At 41.7% G+C, this 19,395-nt stretch overlaps 1 protein-coding gene across 7 annotated transcripts in view; it reads left to right on the top strand.

The window, feature by feature from the left end:
* Positions 1 to 13,978, top strand: part of NISCH (nischarin) — a 50,036-nt gene extending 36,058 nt beyond the window's left edge. The window contains exons 14-21 of one of the 7 annotated variants that reach the window (XM_023498312.2): positions 1,059 to 1,180; positions 2,111 to 2,163; positions 3,001 to 4,278; positions 8,432 to 8,606; positions 9,415 to 9,568; positions 10,388 to 10,516; positions 11,101 to 11,262; positions 12,620 to 13,978. In XM_023498312.2, coding sequence (XP_023354080.1) covers positions 1,059 to 1,180; positions 2,111 to 2,163; positions 3,001 to 4,278; positions 8,432 to 8,606; positions 9,415 to 9,568; positions 10,388 to 10,516; positions 11,101 to 11,262; positions 12,620 to 13,251 — 2,705 coding nt within the window. In that variant the 3' untranslated portion in view covers positions 13,252 to 13,978. Of the gene's footprint in view, positions 1 to 1,058; positions 1,181 to 2,110; positions 2,164 to 3,000; positions 4,279 to 8,431; positions 8,607 to 9,414; positions 9,569 to 10,387; positions 10,517 to 11,100; positions 11,263 to 12,619 lie in introns of those variants that run through there. The other 6 variants (XM_023498314.2, XM_023498313.2, XM_023498317.2 and 3 more) reach the window with 6 other exon arrangements.
* Positions 13,979 to 19,395: the final 5,417 nt, after the last annotated feature.

Below are 19,395 nucleotides of genomic sequence, written 5' to 3'. Positions count from 1 at the left end.
CAGGGGGATAACACATTCCAAGTGATTTATCTTAATGTGTAACTTGATTAATGTAGGATTTTTTATAGGTAATGTGGCTATGAAGATCAAATATTAAGTACCAGGAGGCTCATGGGAAAACTCTGAAAGGTGGTTCTTTTACTTTCCAGGGGCTCTTTCTAAGAAGACATAAGCATTCTGGTGTTTAAGTGATGGGGTAATTCAAATTGACCATTCATTTTTGTCAAGTTCTTTATTATAACTTGCTACATATACTTAGAAGCATGCTAGGTATCTTTATTTCACTCTCAGCCAATCTAGAAAATGCCAGGAATAAAATAAAATTTCCGGTTGTGCTGCTTTTATAAATGAGTCTCTGTGGTTTTTGAAAACAACATCTGTTTCCATGATACATAAATCAAAAGTAAATGTCACTAGGAAGTTGCTGCTGCAGCTCCTGGAAAGGCTTGTATGAAATATTGTCAAGAAAGCAGACCCACTAGTGGCAGGATCCCTTTGAGACTCTGGAGCTCTCCCAGTCTTTTAGGACTCTGACAGTCAGTCTTGTTCCTTCTTTCGATGAGCCCTGCTCTGCATTTCCTGAAAAAAGTTGGGGTAGGGCGGGGGGGGAAGGGGAGAGTGTACTCTAGGGCCAGGAATTTACACAATGGAGCTTGAGTTCCCAAAGTTTTGATGACTGAATTGTTTGTATTGACTAATTTGTGAACTACAAATTCAATACAATTGTCTTCTTAGTATTGAAACTAGAATAGATGTCCATAAAATGAAACAGCATACATCGATCATTGATTAACTTACCTATTTTGAAAGGCAACATTTATCCTGTTTGAAAAATGTTATTAAATTCATCTTAAATATGAAGACAGGGCTGATTAGGTATGAAAATAATTAAATCTGTTAATGGTACAAAATCTCTTTTAATGGATTTTAATGACTTGTTACTACCAGATGTTTCCTTTGGTGTTAGGATTATGTCTTCTGTATTACTAGATAAAAACTGAATAGTGGTTTTTAATTTTACTCTAATGATAATTAATCGCCTTTTGTGTTTACTTTAGAAATAATACATAGAAAAGCAGCCCTAGCCAGCAACTTCTCACCACCTGCTAGTGTGACTCCTAATGATCTTTTGCTTACCCAGAGCTACTCAGAACCTTCAGTGTCTACACATGAAGAACAGGTAATTGTGTCTTTTGTGATGTTTGTTATTTGTGTGAATAAACTCATTTTGAAAATATGAGATAATTTTGGAAGCAGAAACTGGCTCACCTCCCAGCTGATCTCCAAGTAACCTCTTAAGCATTTCCATTGTCTATTTGAGGCTGACATTCTTACCTATTCGGGTTTCAAGTAAACACTAAGAAACTGTTGGTGTTTTAGTTTTAGTATAAGGATCTCACTAGGAATTTACTCTTAACTTCTATCCTTAAGAGTTAATATTGGGTGAAGCTTCCATTTACTTAGCTTAGAAATGATCACTAATGGAATCATTTCATGGGGAAATGTCTCCAAAGTATCCTTTGTGGAAGGTTTCCAAAGTGTAGTCAGCCAGGACCAGAAATAAGATCTCTCTTTGCTTACAGTTGGACACACAGCAGTGTTTCTACCTCTGACAATGTTGTGTCACGTCTCAGAGTCGTAGCATGGCATAATTATTGTGTTACTTTACACTTCTACTACTTTGCTGCTGACATGAGTTCCTGAGTTCAGGAAAAGAGATGGTTGCAAAATGCTGTCCTTTTCTGTCCGTGTCCTTGACATTCTTTACATATCATTTACCTCTGTGATCCATCCTTCCTTTGCTTAAGATTTATCAAAAGCAGTCCTATGGGATATACGTGTGCCATCCTTGTCACCAGATATTTCTTTGACCACTGTAGGCTGGAGCTATGCCAAATTTCTAGACCGGACCTTACTTTCTGAAAGGTCTCAAACAAAAGAAAGATAAGATGGGGATACTGAGAAGGACAGATGGATGCATGCAGTCAGAGTAACTGATTCAGAGAGAATCTTGAGAAATGCTGGAGCCTTGGACCCCAAGGCGGAAGAATTGAGTGAAAAAGGATTGCTTTTCATATGCTGTTGACACATGCCTTCCTTCTCTTTTCAGGCAGCTTCTATAATGGACTCAAGGAAAAGCTCTGAGGCTGACAATCCCACATGGTGAGGGGTGGCTAATAAACTCTGGCTTAGATTTGGGTGGCTTTGATTCGGTACCACTGGGTACTTAAGCACCAATAACCAGTTGCATTTATTTTTTAACAAAAAAAAAAGACAGTTTTCCCAGGGAATTTTTATTTTCCCTTTAAATAAGCCCAATTAAAAATGACTTTGAAGTTTGCCAGCTGAAATCTGATTTGTAATGCTTAAAGTGGTATGTCAGAGTGTGGAAAACCATAAGCCAGTGCCCCCTCTATGGCCGTGCTATTTAAAGATTAAAGATCCTTACAATGAATTTTCTAAAACATTTTGTGGGATGTTTGCCAGACTAGAACCATAGTAGATCCCAAATGTATGGAGAGTTTATGTTGGTTCTTTAATCTGTCATGAGCTCATTTTTTTCTAGAAGTCTCCATTCTTTTGAACAGTGGTCATCGAAATGCTAGTTCCCACTTGCTTAATTTGTTTATAGTTTTTAATGCTTTATCTTTCAATCTTTGGACTGTTCATTTTAATAGATTATGATACATTTTCTTAAAAGCTTATGTTAAGAAATCTCGAATGGAGGCAGGCATCCTAGGGCTGGCTAAGATGATAGCTTTATTGGTTAGAGTCTTTTTGGGGTAGCAAACTTAGTTGAAGGCCACAGCCTTTAACTTATCAGCACTGCTTCTTCAGAGGAATGGTTCCTTCATTGCCATGAGAAAACGCGTTGGATAGTTTGGGCTGTTGGGGAAAACTGAGATACTGGGATCATGGGTTTGACGGGGCCCCCCAGCTGTGCGGGAAGGTCTCCATTCTCAAACATGCTGCGCTTAACTGAGTTTTTTCCTTTTAAAGTTTGGGCCACTCAGAGGATGATCACCCAGGTAACCTCATCATTTTGCCATTCACTTGCATAGCCTACACAACCACCAACCAGGATTTCACCCAGCACCTTTCTGCTGTGCTAAGGCAGGTAGCGCAGAGACAGCCGCTCTCCTGGACTGAAGCAGCCAGCAGAAGGGGCCCTGGGAGTGACTGCAGAGACACTGAGACAGAGGGTGGCTATTTTGAAATGGGACTTCCTAAGGGAGAGCCAGCTCTGGAGTGGAGCGCTGCTCCTGAGGGAGACCCGGCGCCCGAACCTCCCCACATCCTCCACGTCCTCTGGAGCTTCTCCATCCTCCTGCACAAAGGCACACGGCAGTTTGCGGCCTGTTTGGTTCTGACCGACAGTGTAGTCGCCGTGTTCGAGATTCCTCGGGAGGCCTCCAGAGGAAGCAGTCAGGACGTCCTTTCTGCCCTGAAGCTCGTGCTGTGCTTTCCGCATGGGGATCTTATGGAGTTTGGCTTCCTCCTGCCTGAAGTGTGCTTAGTGCTGAGGGCGAGACCTGGAGGACACTGCTTGTGTCTCATTGCAGACGCCTCCCATCTCCAGGAGTTCCACTCCTGTTTACACACCTGCTGTTCTCCCCAGCATGTGCCTGTGGTAGGTGGCTCCGTGCTATATGGGGGCAAAGCCAGCCTGCAGGAATTTGTTTACCAGATGATGGGATTTTACCACATTTCCTCAGATGATGGTGAGATAAAGGGTTGTTTTCCTGCATATCTCGTGTATGGTGATAAAAGTGACATTTGGCCAACCTCGGTTCAACCTCCCTCAGAGGGAAAGACAGAATGGGCCAAACAAGGCCTGCAGCCTCCATTTTGTGAGTCATCCAATCCAGGGCAATCTGTAGTTCATCCCTGCTGGGTTTTCCTGACACCTCAACACTTGAACATAGTAAAGGCAGATTTCAGTACTTTGCTAGAAAAAGGGAAATACTGCAATGACACCAGACAGATTTTCAAATTGAGCCGGATTCCACTGGCCTCAGTTCTCTTGCACCCAACCCGCCATTCCACTCAGCCTCAAGGTTCTTTCTCTGATGGCCATGTGCTTGAATTGTTGGTTGGATACAGATTTGTCACTGCAGTATTTGTCCTACCTCATGAAAAATTCCATTTTTTGAGAATCTACAACCTCTTGAGGACTTTCCTACAGGATGTGAAGACTATAGTTATCTTCAAAGCTTCCAAAAATTTGGAAATGGCAAGAAACCATCTCTTGGACTCCAATAATCTGCAGGCAGCAAGGTAATGACTTCCAGAATTCAATAAATGGTGTATAGTTACATATTTACATCTTACTGACCCACTGTAGGCTTACTGATCTTTGTCTCTGTTGTTTTATAATTTTATAGCCCATTCCCCTCCACTTGTGAGAATGGCCTTACTAATATTGCTTAATTTTTTTCCTAGTATATAAACCAATTTTAAGTCACAGAGTATGTGTATAATAGAATATAGTTTAAAAATTCACCAATTCTTGCCCTGTTATTATTATTGTTCATTAGCAAATGAACATAGAAGTGTTTAAATTTTCACAAGTCTGAATTTTAGTCATTCAAAGGATTCTGGCTCAACAAACATCATTAGCACTACTTAAAATGTTTTATTAGAAATATAACAGGAATCATCAATGTAAACACTAAAACTTTCTCAGTAGCTTCGTTTTTCAGTTAATTAATTTCAGTTCATAAAGCATCATGCCCCTCTTTCAGTCTGTCTCTCTAAGTCAGGAGTCCTCAAACTTTTTAAATAGGGAGCCAGTTCACTGTCCCTCAGACTGTTGGAGGGCCGGACTATAGTAAAAACAAAAACTTTGTTTTGTGGGCCTTTAAATAAAGAAACTTCATAGCCCTGGGTGAGGGGGATAAACATTCTCAGCTGCCGCATCTAGCCCGCAAGCCGTAGTTTGAGGACCTCTGCTCTAAGTCATCCTTAGGCTTCTTTGCCTCTTCATTCTTATTTTCTGAATAATCTTATAGCATATACATCTTTGTTTCAATTATACTTTCCTGTCATTCCTTGTTTCTAAGTATTCTACAGATAGTGGGTTTTGCAGGTCTCTCTTCCTTAAATTTGTCATTCTCCCTCACAGTGTGTTCTTTTAAATGAGTCTAATGATTGATTTAGCAACTGCCCTCTTTTCATTCCATTAGTTTGATTCAAGGTTGTTATTGTTTTTATTAATTTGTGAAAATAAAATAGTCTTGCTGCAAAAATCTTGGTACAACTAGCTCATTTTTTATTTGTTTGTCCCTTAATGGAATTCTCAGAATATAATTCCTAGTCTGGAATTTTTTTTTTTTGTCAGAGAGTATGGTTTTTTAAAAATAATTTATACTTATGTGGGTGCTATCAGATTGTACTCCAAAAAGATACTACAAATTTGCAACTCTGCTAGCAATGAGTATATATGTTTTTCCCAAAGGCCAATAGCATTGAGTTATATTGCTTTTAATGATTTGGCCAATTTAATGATGTGAGGTAGTACCTGAAAGTTTCATTGACAGAAATATGCACAGAGCTCATAATCCAAAAGTGCTGATTCTTCTTTTTCCTATCTCACTCTAATTTCTTCTTCTATTCTGAACTCTCTTAGCATAACACTAATGATAGAAAGACCCAAGTTATTTTAGAACTTACATAAAAGATCCCTTTGTTTCAAGGCAATCCCAATAGACTTTGGATAGAAAATGCCACCTACATCCAGAAAAAGATTTATGGAGATTGAATGTAAATCAACACATACTATATTTGCTTCTTTTTTGTTCTTTGTTTTTCCTATCCCATAGTTTTTCTCCTTTGTTCTGATTTTTCTCTCCCAACATGATTCCCAAAGCACTGTGTGTTAAAAAGAAAGAAGAAAAATAAGATCCCTTTGTACAAAGATAGCATCTTGATTGTTCTCACCAAACACGTATGTAGTGTCAAGGGCCTCTATGAGGATCTTCAAGTTGTCTAGTGTGAAGGGCTGGTCATTGACCATTTCTCAAAGAAAAAGAGAAACATGGTTACCATACTTGTTCTCAATGTGGGCTTAATGTTCCTCCAGCTTTAATTATCCATGACTGAGATGTCAGATGATGGAAAGCACGGAGAAGTTGTGGGATTGCACAACCAGCCTGTTTCAAATAAAGGCTTTCCCTAACCTAGTTGGCAAAGTCTTTTTGAGAGAAAGATTGTTCTTTAGTCAGAGGCTTGGCTCTTTGGTTGAGTTTCTTGACCTAAATTTAGAGATGGTGCTTGTTAGAGCAACAGCCATTTTTCAGGTACCTGCCGTACAAAGCTCTAGGTTGACTGTTGTGGGTACAAGGGAACTAAAAATTCCAATAATTTCTCTCCAGTAGTTTGTAATATAGAATGATTCAGATTAAGATCTGAAAGGAATTTCAGCCCTCATTTTACAGACGAGGAAACTTGAGGACTGCAGAGATCCTGTAGGAAGCAGAATAACTTATTTTTACCCAGGCCAATCTAACTGCATCATTTCCTGTGGCCAACTGTTTAGAGGCAGGCATCTGTTTAGAACTGGTGATCTTTGACTAAGAGAACCATGCATCCACCAGTCTTGATCCAATTGGAATTTAGCCAATTTAGAAGTGAATGTACTTCGCTGAAATGGAATAACCTCAAATCTCCCTCAAATAACCTCAAATCTTTCTGGGAAAGTTGGGAAGAGGTCTTATAGAAGGCTCTTTTAGAGTAATTTGAAGGGGGGAGGAGAAACCCTCAGGTGGAAAGCCCATCTTGGAGAATGGGTACACAGGTTGAGATGCATCTCTCAGAAAAACCAGCCCAGAGCAGTAGAGAAAGGATTTGTCCAAAGTCACAAATCTAGATCACAGCGGTTTCTCCTGGTTTTGTGGTCTAATCACACAACAACACACAACAATGCTGTTGTCCTCCATGTCACTTTATCTATCAGATACCTTAATTCCTCCTCAAAGCTGTCTTTGGAATTTCCCTCTTTCTTTCCATGCCCTGTTAGCACCAGAGTCCAAGCTCTCTTTTCCTCTTGCCTAGAGTCTTGCCTCAGCTTCCTTACTGGCCTTCCCCCTTCTGGTCCATCCTCCAGAAGGATACACCTCTCTTTCGAGGAACCCTAAGGGATTGTGACCTTTAATAAATAGACTTCTTCAGTCTGGCATTCAAACCACTCTTAAATGTCTGCTTGTACCTTACCTCTCAGTCTTAGCTTCTACTGTGCTTCCTGTGGCTGGCTGGCTGTTTATCTAAAATACTGATTTCCAGTGTTAGACTTTTTTTCTGACCCATTCTCCCACTCAAATTGTTTTTTCTCCTCCTCCCTCATAAAAATTCTACAAGTCCATTTAAAAATCCTATCTATCTTTCAGAGAAGTTAAAGAACTACTTTTTCCAAGAAATTATCTTTTGACTTCTTGTCTACCTACTCCCTATGTCCTCTCACCTTGCCGTGTAATCGATTGGTCCCTTCACTTCCCTCTTTAGTGTCTGAGCCCCACCTCCTTTGCCAGTTTGTAAGACCCCCGAGAACAGGACTGTTTATACCCGCTCCTCTTCCCTCCCTAGTGCCCAGGGCTTTGTTGGGAGACCCATCTGCCTGCGGATAAGTGCTATAGCTTATTTTTTACTAATTGCAAGCTATTTTTGCCTACCAGCTAGTGGAAAGAATGGGAGAACAATTGCTGTGAAATAAGGTGCTTTATTTGGGGGTAGGTGGTAGAGTGGGCAAAGTGCCAGATCTGAAGTCAGGACCACACCTACAAACCTCAGTCACCAGCTGGGTGACCCTGGCCGAGTCACTTCACCCAGTCTGTGCTTCAGTTTCCTTATCTGCAAAATAAGCTGGAGAAGGAAAGGGCCGACCCCACAAGTGCCTTTGCCAAGAAAACCCCAAACATTGTTAGGAAGAGTCAGGCAGGAACAAACAAGAGTAGAGCAACAAGTGAGATTGAAAAGTCTTATAAGCACTTCAGAGACTGGTTAATCCACAGATGCCAGCTGAGGACAGAGGAGGGGACCTTCCTCCCAGCCAGCCTTGTGGCTCCTGCTGCGGAGACCCAGACCAGGCACCTTTCTGGTCCCCTCACATGCCATTCCTGGGCTGTGCTCCAGAGGTCAGATCGATCCTACCTTACCATCATGGTTAAAGTCGGCTTGTACAACTCCAAGGTTCCCAGTTAGAAACCTTTTTTCTGAAGCCAAAGCCCCCCTCCCTTCTTTTTATCCCCTTTTGTTGTGTTGTGGCCTTTGCTTCCTTGAGAAGAGAATCCTTGCAGGCCCTTCCCTGCTCTTGCTAGCCTTAAACCTTGGTTTCCCTGGAAAGCTTGGACTAGGGTTTTTATACCAAAAATTTTGAATAGCCTTCATTATTGAGGATTTGCTTTCACCTAATGAGACCTTTTTTGAATCTTTGTAGCTTTTCCAAGCCTCATTTGACTCTCTCCTCTCTGTACCCGAGTGAATTTCTGATGCAGAAAATGACAGAAGACAACCAAATTCCTTTTTATCTGCCGGTTTCCTCATCTCTTCAGTATGTGGCTGGATTAAGAGGAAGTGCCATTATTGAGTTTTTCCACAACAATGTTGCTGAGGTATTGTGCCCCAATTATTGATCTTTGGCTTTTTATCTTGCTTGTATCTTTCCTTGTTTTCCAAGGGGTAGGGCCAAGCTGGACTTTAATGATTTTTTTAAATCAAATTTTAGAGGTTGCTGGTGAAGACTGAGATGAACTTTATCTTTTTTTTTTTATTTTTTTTTAATCAAAGCTGATTTTTTAAATCAAGACTGCAATAGAACCAGTGGAGTTAATTTCTCAGCCCCCCTTTCAGGAGTCCCTTTAAGCCCCCCAATACTGTCACTCTCTGACATCTCCCATTCTCCAGACATTCTTTCTCTGGTTCTCACACTCCCATACACATCCATCTCCTCTTACCAGCTCCCATTCTTCTAACATTTTTATCTAAGAAATTGATTCGTTTCTGCCAAGGTATTGATGATTGTTAATAGTTTAATATGCCCCTGTTGGAGATGTTTGCTTTTTTTTTTTTTTAAAGTACTGCTTTACTTCCTCCTGATTCTTACCCCCTACTCCCATCTCCATCCCTTAAATACCTAAATATTTTCTAATGATTGAATTTTAGACAGTGGGACTGGCGAGTAGGAAGTTATTTTAGGACATCATTTCCCGTCACATGAAAGATGTCTGGGACACCTAATCTGTTTAACTAAGACCACCAACCTCAGCTCCCTTAATTGTGTCCCATTAGTTCATTTTTCAGGTAATGGTTCTCAGTGGTACTGGGTGGTTAGAAGCAGTGCTGAAATGCCATCAGAAAAGTGGTGGCAAGTCAGGAGTACCCCGCAGCAAGTGCAAATCCACGAGGCTTTTTTCTTTTCAGGTTGAGAATGAAGAGCTAAGACACCTCATGTGGTCATCAGTTTTATTCTACAAAACCCCTGATGTGGAAGTCACTGCCTGTGTGTTACTAACAACCAAAGCAGTGTATTTCTTGCTAGATGACTCTATCCGGCATCATTGTGAGCCTCTGTTAGGTAAGGAATGAGGAAGAGTGGATGTCACCCCTGCAGAGATGGGAGATACTGAGAATCCAGAGTGTGTGCTTTTCTTTTCTTTCATCTAACCCTCTAATCTGAAAAGTTCTGAATTAGCCTAGCTCTCCAGATATAATGATCATTAACTGAGCCTATTTGGAAAACCTTGACCATTTAGTCTAAAGGTTTTTTACTTATTGCACTACTTGGTTGATTGTGTTTTAAGATTGATTGGTGACTTCCAGCCGCCAATCAGCTTCCAATTTATTGAGCCGTTCTGACTTTGAAAACTTTTTTTCCTTTTAAAGGTTAGATCAATTGATGCTTTTAATCTGCCTGGGTGATTGATCTTTGGGGCCTCTGGCTTTTTAGAGTTGGTCTCTAAGCCTCTGAAGTCATACATATTTGCTGCTGAGTTCAGAGCTCAAGGGTAGCTTTGGGCAAAGCAGTCACATGGTATATATAGCACAGGCAAGCTAGTCAGACTGCTGCCTCTAGTTGTCCTTTGGGGGTGATTTTCCAGGGTACAACATCCATTATCAAGCAAGAGTTCATTTGACTTTTAGCAAAAAGACTTTCTTTTATTCCATTTCCCAAGGGCTTGAGTTATATTCCTTCTGTACAGTACAGTTTGTAAGGCAATGATCACATACTTTGCTCTTGGACATAGCTTTCCCAAAGAAAAATGGGTTGTTATTTAAAGCAGATAGACTTGTAAGGAGGTGGGTTTTTTAAAAGTCTTTATTATTGTATATGGAGAAATAGGAACTCCTCTAAGAATGACCAATCCTGGTAAATTTTTTTCTTTTTTATGCACAGATTTCTGGAATCAGAGAAATTCTGATTATGATAATAGTCCTTTCCATCTGTCCCAGTGCTTTGTTTTAAAGCTCAATGACCTACAGTCCGTTAATGTTGGACTCTTTGATCAGTACTTTCGGGTTACTGGTAAGTAATATTTCTTCTCTGCTTATTTCTAACAAACAAATAGGCTTATTCAATTTTGATTTCTTATATTATTACACGTGCATTATTTGTGCACATATGGATACTCTCAGCCAAGTAGCTGGGAAAGGAGGAAATGACCATGAACTTCTGGAACAACAGAGGTTGCTGAATCTGCCCTTTTGACCATAGTCAAAAGTCAAAAATTTCACCAGCGACCTGTCAGCAAGGAACCAAGTAAACAGAATAATAAACAGACAGACTGATTGAACCTTGGAGTTCCCTCTCAGTAGCATGCAGGATGTTTCTGGCTAACACTTCCTAAATATATTTTAAAGAGAGAAAGCTCAGCTTTTTTTCTAGGCCTTCCTAATTCATTCCAAAGAATGTGTGTCAGCCCTTCCTGCCTCCAAAACTGCTGCCAGTCTCAACACTTTATATCTGAGCTTTGCAGGACATCTCATCCTACTGTTTGATCCCCAAAGGTTCACTCCTAATCATGCTGCACAGTGAAGAGCTTCAGGATCTTTTAGGCAAGGGGATGGGGTGGCCTTTCCAGGTTGCATACCATAAGCTTTTTTCCTCAGGTTCTTCTGCAGATCATATTGTCACTTGCCTGACTCGAGACAGCTACTCTACTCACGCCTTCATTCAGCACCTCATGGCCGTCCTCTCCTTGCTGGCTCGCACGCCTTCCCCAGAACCAGTTGACAAGGATTTTTACTCTGAATTTGGAAACAAAAATACAGGTAAAGAAAAACTCCTAGCTTTGTGGGCTGGTCTTCCTCATTTCCCTGTTTGGCAAATGCATGATGTATCGGACAAGAAGAACCGACATGAAGTTAGTAAAGATGTGGATTTAGGTCCTCCCTCTGATACTGAAAAGCTCTGTGATCGGGAGGAAGTTATTTCACATCAATGAGTCTCAGTTTCCCCATCTCCAAATGAGGATCTCCAGGGCTTTTGTTCCCACTCTGCAAATCTTCCAGTCAGCCCCTAGATATTAGATTCCCAAAATGCCACAAGCTTTCCCTGATCACTTCAGCTCTCTCTAGCTTTTGGTCTCCTTGACATATACTATCTTGGTGTGTCAAGAGTATGTGGATTTCATCAGCGTATCCCATCTGTAACTTAGGTTGCAAGAATTTTCAGAGCCTGTTAGGCATCACACAAATACACCAGCACAGACAAACAGGTAAACTGCAAGTTATTTATCCACTCAAGCATGGGACATATACCATCAGTAGGAGATGGACAGCTCCAGAAATATTTCCCTGTCTCACTGCCTCTGTCTCTCTGTCATTCATAGACACACATACACAAGACTGTTAAAAAGACATCACTGAAAAAGGAAGAAGGAAAAGAGAGGACAAAATAGTTATGTTCTGTCCAAAATCTACACACCCAGGGTCACATAGCAAGTATAAGAGGCAGAATTTGAACTTTTTTTTAAATAGCTTTTTATTTACAAGATATATACATGGGTAATTTTTCAGCATTGACCCTTGCAAAACCTTTTGTTCTAATTTTTCCCCTCCTTCCCCTTACTCCCTCCCCCAGATGGCAGGTAGACCAACACATGTTAAATATATTAACATATATGTTAAATATAATATATGTATACATGTCCATACAGTTCTTTTGCTGCACAAGAAGAGTCGGACTTTGAAATAATGTACAATTAACCTGTGAAGGAAATAAAAAATGCAGGCGGATAAAAATAGAGGGACTGGGAATTCTATGTAGTAGTTGAACTCAAATCTTAAGTAGCATTGACCAGCAGTATTTGAGCTCCTGCTTTCTGTTACGAACCTGTTTCAGGGTTGTCAAGTTTGTTTTTCTGCTAGATTCTTAAGATTTCAGTGGTTCAGTTATGGGCTCTCCTTCAATATTTCTCATGTGATAGGAGTTCTAGATTGATTGAATTAATGGCAAAAGCTTCAGACATTAGTAATGTCTCCTAAGTGGAGTAGGATAGCTGTAGAGTAGGGTATCTAGGACAGGAGCCCAGTTCTCCTAACTCCCAAGTTCACTGTTGTTTCTACTAAGCCACAATCAGGAATCATGGGGTTGCAATGTACAATTCACCTGCATTTGTCTTTGCAGGAAAAATGGACAACTATGAATTGATCCATTCTAGCAGAGTCAAGTTTATTTACCCTAATGAGGAGGAGATTGGAGACTTGGCTTTCATTGTGGCTGAGAAGATGGATGGCTTGGCAGATCGCCCTGCTCTCAATATCCTCCTCTACGTTTTGGCATTCCAAGTGAATCCTGTAGAAGGCACTTCCTCAGCCAGTAGTTCACTCCAGCCAAAGACACTTATTCTGACCAGTTCGGGTTTATTTCTTTTTGATGAGGACTATGTCAGTTACCCACTGCCTGAGTTTGCTAAGGAGCCACCAAAGAAAGACAAATACCAGTTTGCTGATGGCCGGAGGATCCGGGACCTGGACCGAGTCCTCATGGGCTATCAGATGTATCCTCAGGCCCTCACCTTCGTGTTTGATGATGTACAAAACCACGACTTAATGCAGAACCTGACCCTGGATCACTTTGGAGACACTTTGCTTACTGCCCAAGGAGCCCCCAAACCCAGGGGACGTGACGGGGGCAGGGAAGTGCAGTGGTACATCTTCATCCCAAGTGCTGAGAGCCGAGAGAAGCTCATTTCAATGCTCGCCAGACAGTGGGAAACACTGTGTGGACGGGAGCTACCGCTCGAACTCACAGGGTAACCCACTAGACATTGGGCAGCAAATAGGACAAGGCCTGGGAGAAACCAGTCCAGCCCAGCTTGTCAAGCCTTTGGCCTTCCTAGAAAACTGAGCTCTGTGTATTTGCATCTTCTCGGTGTTCAGAGGGGCTTGGCTGGCACTCTCTCTCTCTCTCTCTCTCTCTCTCTTTTTGGTTAACCTGTTTGAGATTTTTATGCTGAATATGTAAACATTTTATCAAGCTCTGTATCCTGGGAACCTGTATAAATTGAAAGGAGTCAAAACACTATGATGTAGTGCTGTCTAGGGCTGTCTCTATTTCCACATTAGATTCCTGTATATATCAGTCAGTTCAAACTATTCCACTGTAAATAATGGTGAGAGAAGCGCTTGTGTTGTCCAAAAGTACAGTGTTGTGTGTGTGAGCTGTATTTTATTAGGTGTGCTGCTAAACATTTACGTTAATACGATTTATAGGCACTTTTACTTTTGTCTCTTTATGAAGTGTCAGAATTGATTCTTATTTTGCTGCTAATCATGAATGTCATAACAAAATTCACCTGAAGATACCCCAAGTGGGGGATGTCACTTGGGTGGAAGGGCAGTACACTCTCCCAGCGGGAACAGGGATGACAAAGAAGGGTCACGACTGGCTGTGGGTGAGAACTGGACTATCCACCCTCCAAACACCAAGTGTTAATCCCCATTGCCTCCTTTCACAGTACCAATAAAGTGGAGTTTGACACTGTCTTGTTTTCTTGGGTCACTATGCTTTAGGGTGAGTCCAGCATATCTCATTAGGGAGAACAGCAGCTCTGAATGAGCCCCCTGCTCCTCTGAAATGACTCGTGTCCTAGAGCAGTCTAGGAAGAGGGCTAGAATGGATTCCAAAAACTAAAGATTAGACCCCCTTAGACTCCCTTCTCCAAACAGCTGCTCTTACTTTACATAAGTGGACCTTTCCACAGACCTCTACTTAAAGTGATTGTTGCCATAGAGTGAATTTTGCCCATGGATATGAGGAAGGAAGGGAGGAGGGAGGGAGGGAGGGAGGGAGCGCAGCATGGAGGGGCTAGCACACAGTTCAAGGACACAGGACAGAAGCAAGAGCAGGAGGAGGAACGCAGCGGGGCTGGGGACAGACAAAGATCTTTTCTTGGCTCCAGCAATGGTAGCAGTCTCTCCAAACTTGTTTTTTTTTTTGGAGAGTGGGAGGCCATGGAGCTCCAAGCAGAGAGGGGCAGGCACAAAGAGCACAGTGTGGTGTGATAGTTAATGGTGATTTTTTTAATGTGGATTTCTTTCAGAATTCTTTATGTACATTATTATGTACATAATATACATATTACTATGTATATTATGTAAAGTATATTTAAAGCAAAGTGAAAACTAACTTCTGAAGAGTACTTGGAGGATTTATGACTTGATCAGGGCGGACCTACCTGTCCCTATACCCTAGCACAGGGGCTCAACTTTGGGTTTTGTATTTCAATACAGTTTATTTTCTTTGCAATCCTCTGCTTCTTACTCATTGAAAAATATTCTGAGGAGGAGGGGTCTATGGCACAAAAGGGTTAAGACTCCTGCCTTAAGGGATTGTTTCATAAGTTGCTTGGACTCTCCAGCCAAGTTTACCGCTCTCACCTTCCACAGCACCTCAGAGTTAGAAGGGATCTTTGTTTCATCTGGCCTGTGGGGGCCTCTGCAGGTCCAGGCTGTCACCTCCAGGCCTCTACAAGGTGATCTTTCATGTAGGTTTACAAGCCAAATCGTGACATAAAACCAGGAGTCCCCCCTTCCCCCCAATCTCCCAGTCTGATTGGGCTTGATCTGGGGCCTTCCTTCAAGATTCAGGAATGGCTCCCCTAAACTGGAAGCACTTCTGAGCAAGAAGAAACTTTTTTTTAATTAAAGCTTTTTTTTTTTTCAAAATATATACATGGATAATTTTTGACATTCACCCCTACAAAACCCTGTGTTCTAATGTTTCCCTTCCTCCTTCCATTCCCTCCCCTAGTCGGCAAGTGATCCAATATATGTTGAATATGTGCAATTCTTCTATACATATTTGCACAATTATCTTGCTGCCCCAGAAAAATCAGATCAAAAAGGAAAAAATTAAGAAAACAAAATGTAAGTTAACAACAACAAAAGAATGAAAATGCTATTTATCATCCATATTCAGTTACCCAGTCCTCTCTCTGGGTGTAGAAGACTCTCTTCATCAGAAGATCATTGGAACTGATCTGAATCATCTCAATGTTGAAGAGAGCCACGTCCATCAGAATTAATCAAAGTATAGCCTTGTTGCCGTGTATAAGGATCTCCTGGTCCTACTCACTTCACTCAGCATCAGTTCATCAGTTCATGTAAGTCTCTCCAGGCCTCTCTGAAATCATCCTACTGGTCATTTTTTGTAGTACAATAATATTCCATAACATTCATATACTATAACTGATTCATTCAGCCATTCTCTAAGTGAGGGGCATCCCCTCAGTTTCCAATCTCTTGCCACTACACAAAGAGCTGATACAAACATTTTTGCACGTGTGGGTCCCTTTCCCTCCTTTATGATCTCTTTGGGATACAAAGGGCAAGAAGAAACTTAATCCAGTCCTGGACTTCTGCTGCTGATGCTCACTGCCTATGTGAACTTAGAAAGTCCTTCAAACTCCCAGGTTCCTCAGAAGAATACAAGGGTGGAGCAGAAGATGGTCCTGTCAGGCTGTTTCTATCCTGTCTCAATCTGTGCTGGGCTTTTGGTGGTAATTTAATCCCAGAGATGGAAAGGAGTCACGTTGATGCATTATGATGGAACTTAAAACTCACAGGTCATTCTGGAAAGCGTCTTGGGGTTAATGAGAATGATTAAAATACCCAGTCACCTTCATCCATACACTTTTACCCATTGACTCTACTGGGGGCACACCTTGAGGTCAGGGACAAAAATATGTACCAAAATATAGCCTGTTTTTGTGGGTCGCAAGAACATGGAAACAAAGTAGAAACCCATCATTTGGGGAATGGCTAAACCAATTGGGGTACATGGTTGTAGAGAAATATACAGCTGATACAGTGGATGGAAACCTGGGCCTGGAGTTAGAAATCCAGCTCCAGACACTTGCTAGCTGTGTGACTCTGGCACGTTATTTGCCTCTGCCTCAGTTTCTGCAGCTGAAATAGTTTTTGACACATAAATGCTTGTTTCTTTCCTATCCCACCACAGGAAAAAAATGAAATAAGATGCATGAAAAGGTTTTTATGAAAGGAAAACAAAATCAAGAAAATACACACAAAATGACAATAGAAATGGAAAGAATAGCAACAAAGCCATAAAAGCCAAATGCTGTGAAATTGTCACTACCAAGCTTGGCCCCAAAAGAAAGATGCCCCTCCTTGCAGTCTTTGCAGAAATTTAGGACTGTAAGTGTGGAACACTATATATATATCCGCTTTTCTTATATGATTATTTTTGCTTTTTCTTTCTTCCCTTTAAGAAAGAAATAATAAGAGGGTGTTCTGAGAGGTGAGGTGAAAAGGAATGTAGGCAACAAACAAAAATTTGGCAAAAAAAAAAATGTAAGAAAAGGTTTGGGGTTTTGGTGGGGTTTTTTTAAAGTGATTTTTAAGCACATTATCTTTAAAAATTCCCCACTGGTCAGTTGCATCCTTCTTTAAGCACGACTCTGATATTACCTCAGTTGTACCTTCCCTGACCCTCCACCCACTTCCTAAGCAGGAAATTATTCCTATCTCCCAAATTAGAACTTTGTGCCTCTCCTACAGGCTCACTGCATTTTGCTTTGTAATGTGGGTAAGGCTAGACTAAGGTCAAATCTTAGTTTCCCTGTTAGCCTCCGAGGGTCCCAAGAGCAAAGGATACCATTACTCATCTCCTTTTCCCAGATAGGATCCTGAATGTGAGAGATACCATAAATATTTGTTGAATGAGCTTTATTTTTAAAATGAACAAAATGTCTATTTCCTGTAACAAAAACAGTACTGTGTATTCAGATGCAGTAAAGAGGGCTTGTAATCATAGGGGACTATGTGGAAATAATGTGTAGGCTGGGGGAGGAGAGGGTAGCCCTTCCTCTACTTTTCTTGATTCTACACTTGCATGATAGCAGCCTTAACCCAAAAAGAATGACTAATGGAGATAATACCAACTACTGGAGCAGAGGGCTCCTCATGCTTTAAGCAAGAGAGAGCATTTTGCAGTGGAAGTAGCACAGGGGTAGGGATTCTAGTTCAGGTACCACCACTAACTTCCTGTGTGAGCTCAAACAAGTCTCTTCTGGAGATCCTCAACTTTCCCTCTGTAAAATGGCAGGGTTGGATGAGATACCCTCCAATATTCTGTCCAGCTGTGACTTTCTTAATTTTTTTTCTTTCCTTCCTCCCTCCCTTCTTCCTTCCTTCCTTCCTTCCTTCCTTCCTTCCTTCCTTCCTTCCTTCCTTCCTTCCTTCCTCTCTCCCTCCCTCCTTCCCTTTTCTTTTTTTAATAGCTTTTTGTTTTCAAAATTCATGCAAAAATAGTTTTCAGCTTTCACCCTTGCAAACCCTTGTGTTCCAAATTTTTCTTCCTCCCTTTGCCCCACCCCCCTCTAGACAGCAAATGATCCAATGTAGGTTAAACGTGCAGTTCAAAACATTCCCACATTTACCATCCAGCTCTCTGACTAAGTTATTCTAGCAAACCATCTGAACAAACTCAGGATCTCACTTTGCTGAGACTGTGGTTCTGTTTGTCCTTCCTGGCTGGGCCCAGTGGGCCAATTCTACCCCTGGAGCCATTCCACCCAGAGCATGGTCAGGACCCTGGCTGCTGAGGTGACCCCGGCGGGGCTTTATTACCCAGCTGTGCCATTAAGCTGGGGACCAGAATCCATCTTTTGCTGGGGAAGAGGAGGGGATAAGCTCATCTCCCTCTGCACACAAGCAGGCCATTTCAATGGCAGGAAATGACCCCAGACCCTGCCTGGGGAGGTTGGAGATGACCAAGAGTTTTCCCCAAGGCCCAGCAGAAGCTGCGGCCAGTTGGGGGATTGCGAATAGGAGGACGGGGTGAGAAATAGATTGGACCTCTCCCATTCCCTCTTGCCTGTGGGACAAAGAGAAGTTCACCACTCAGTGTCCTGACTCTGGGGACTTGGAGCAGTGAAAGTGGAGGAGGGAATGGGGTCTGGGATCCGGGAACCTTAAGAGTGACTCAGAGGATGATGCTTCTGAGGGGGCATTGACCCCGGACAAAGAAAGAACAGGCCGCCCCACCCTCTCTGCCCCCATCCCCGCGGCCATAAACACGCTGGGCTCTCTGGCGAGGAAACTGGCGGCGGGGCCTATTTTTGCAGCTCCTAGGGAGGAACGAAACAGGCTTATTTTCCCCTCAGTCCTGCCAGAGTCCAGAGTGAGGAAATGCTCATCCCCTAATCCAAGGGAAAATTTCCTAAAAAAATGGAACTGCCCCAAATTGAAAGGTAATAACAACAACGAGCTGACATTGACACGGCATTTAACAAATCTAACGAACCTCCCAACTCTGAGGTGCCCAATAGCATTACTCCCATTTAAAAGATAAGGAAACAGATTTCTTTAGATCAGGGCTTCGGAGCTTATATTGCTGTCAGGGACTCCTACTCAGGATCATATTTTTTAATGTATAAGACAAAATTCATAGGATTAAAAAGAAAACCAATTGTACTGAAGTATATGTTAAAGTTTGAAGCTATATTGTGGGTGCACATGTGTATGTGGGTATTCCCTGGCTAGAAAGGAGTTGAATCATGGGCTTACTAGACCCCAAAGGTAGAAGGAACCCCAAAGGGCTATCTAGCCCAGGCCATCCTTGACTAGGTGGGCTGATATCCCATAAGCTATTCAAAATAAGGAGTCATCCATAATATGTTTAGAAGAATTCCACATGTTTAACTTATATTGCATTACTTGCTGTCTAGGAGAAGGGAGGGAGGGAGAAAAATTTGGAACACAAGATTTTGCAAAGATGAATGTTGAAAACTTGCATGTACTTTGAAAAATAAAAAGCTATTATTATATATTTTTAAAAAGGAGCCATCCAAGAAAAGCTCACTATCCCCTACAGCAGTCCTTACAACAGTGAATAGCTCTAATTGTTAGGAGGTTTTTCTTTACATCAAACTCAAA

This window comes from Sarcophilus harrisii, chromosome 1 (genome assembly GCF_902635505.1).
Source record: "Sarcophilus harrisii chromosome 1, mSarHar1.11, whole genome shotgun sequence".
Classification (NCBI taxonomy): domain Eukaryota; kingdom Metazoa; phylum Chordata; class Mammalia; order Dasyuromorphia; family Dasyuridae; genus Sarcophilus; species Sarcophilus harrisii.
This window is presented reverse-complemented; position numbering and strand designations above follow the sequence as displayed.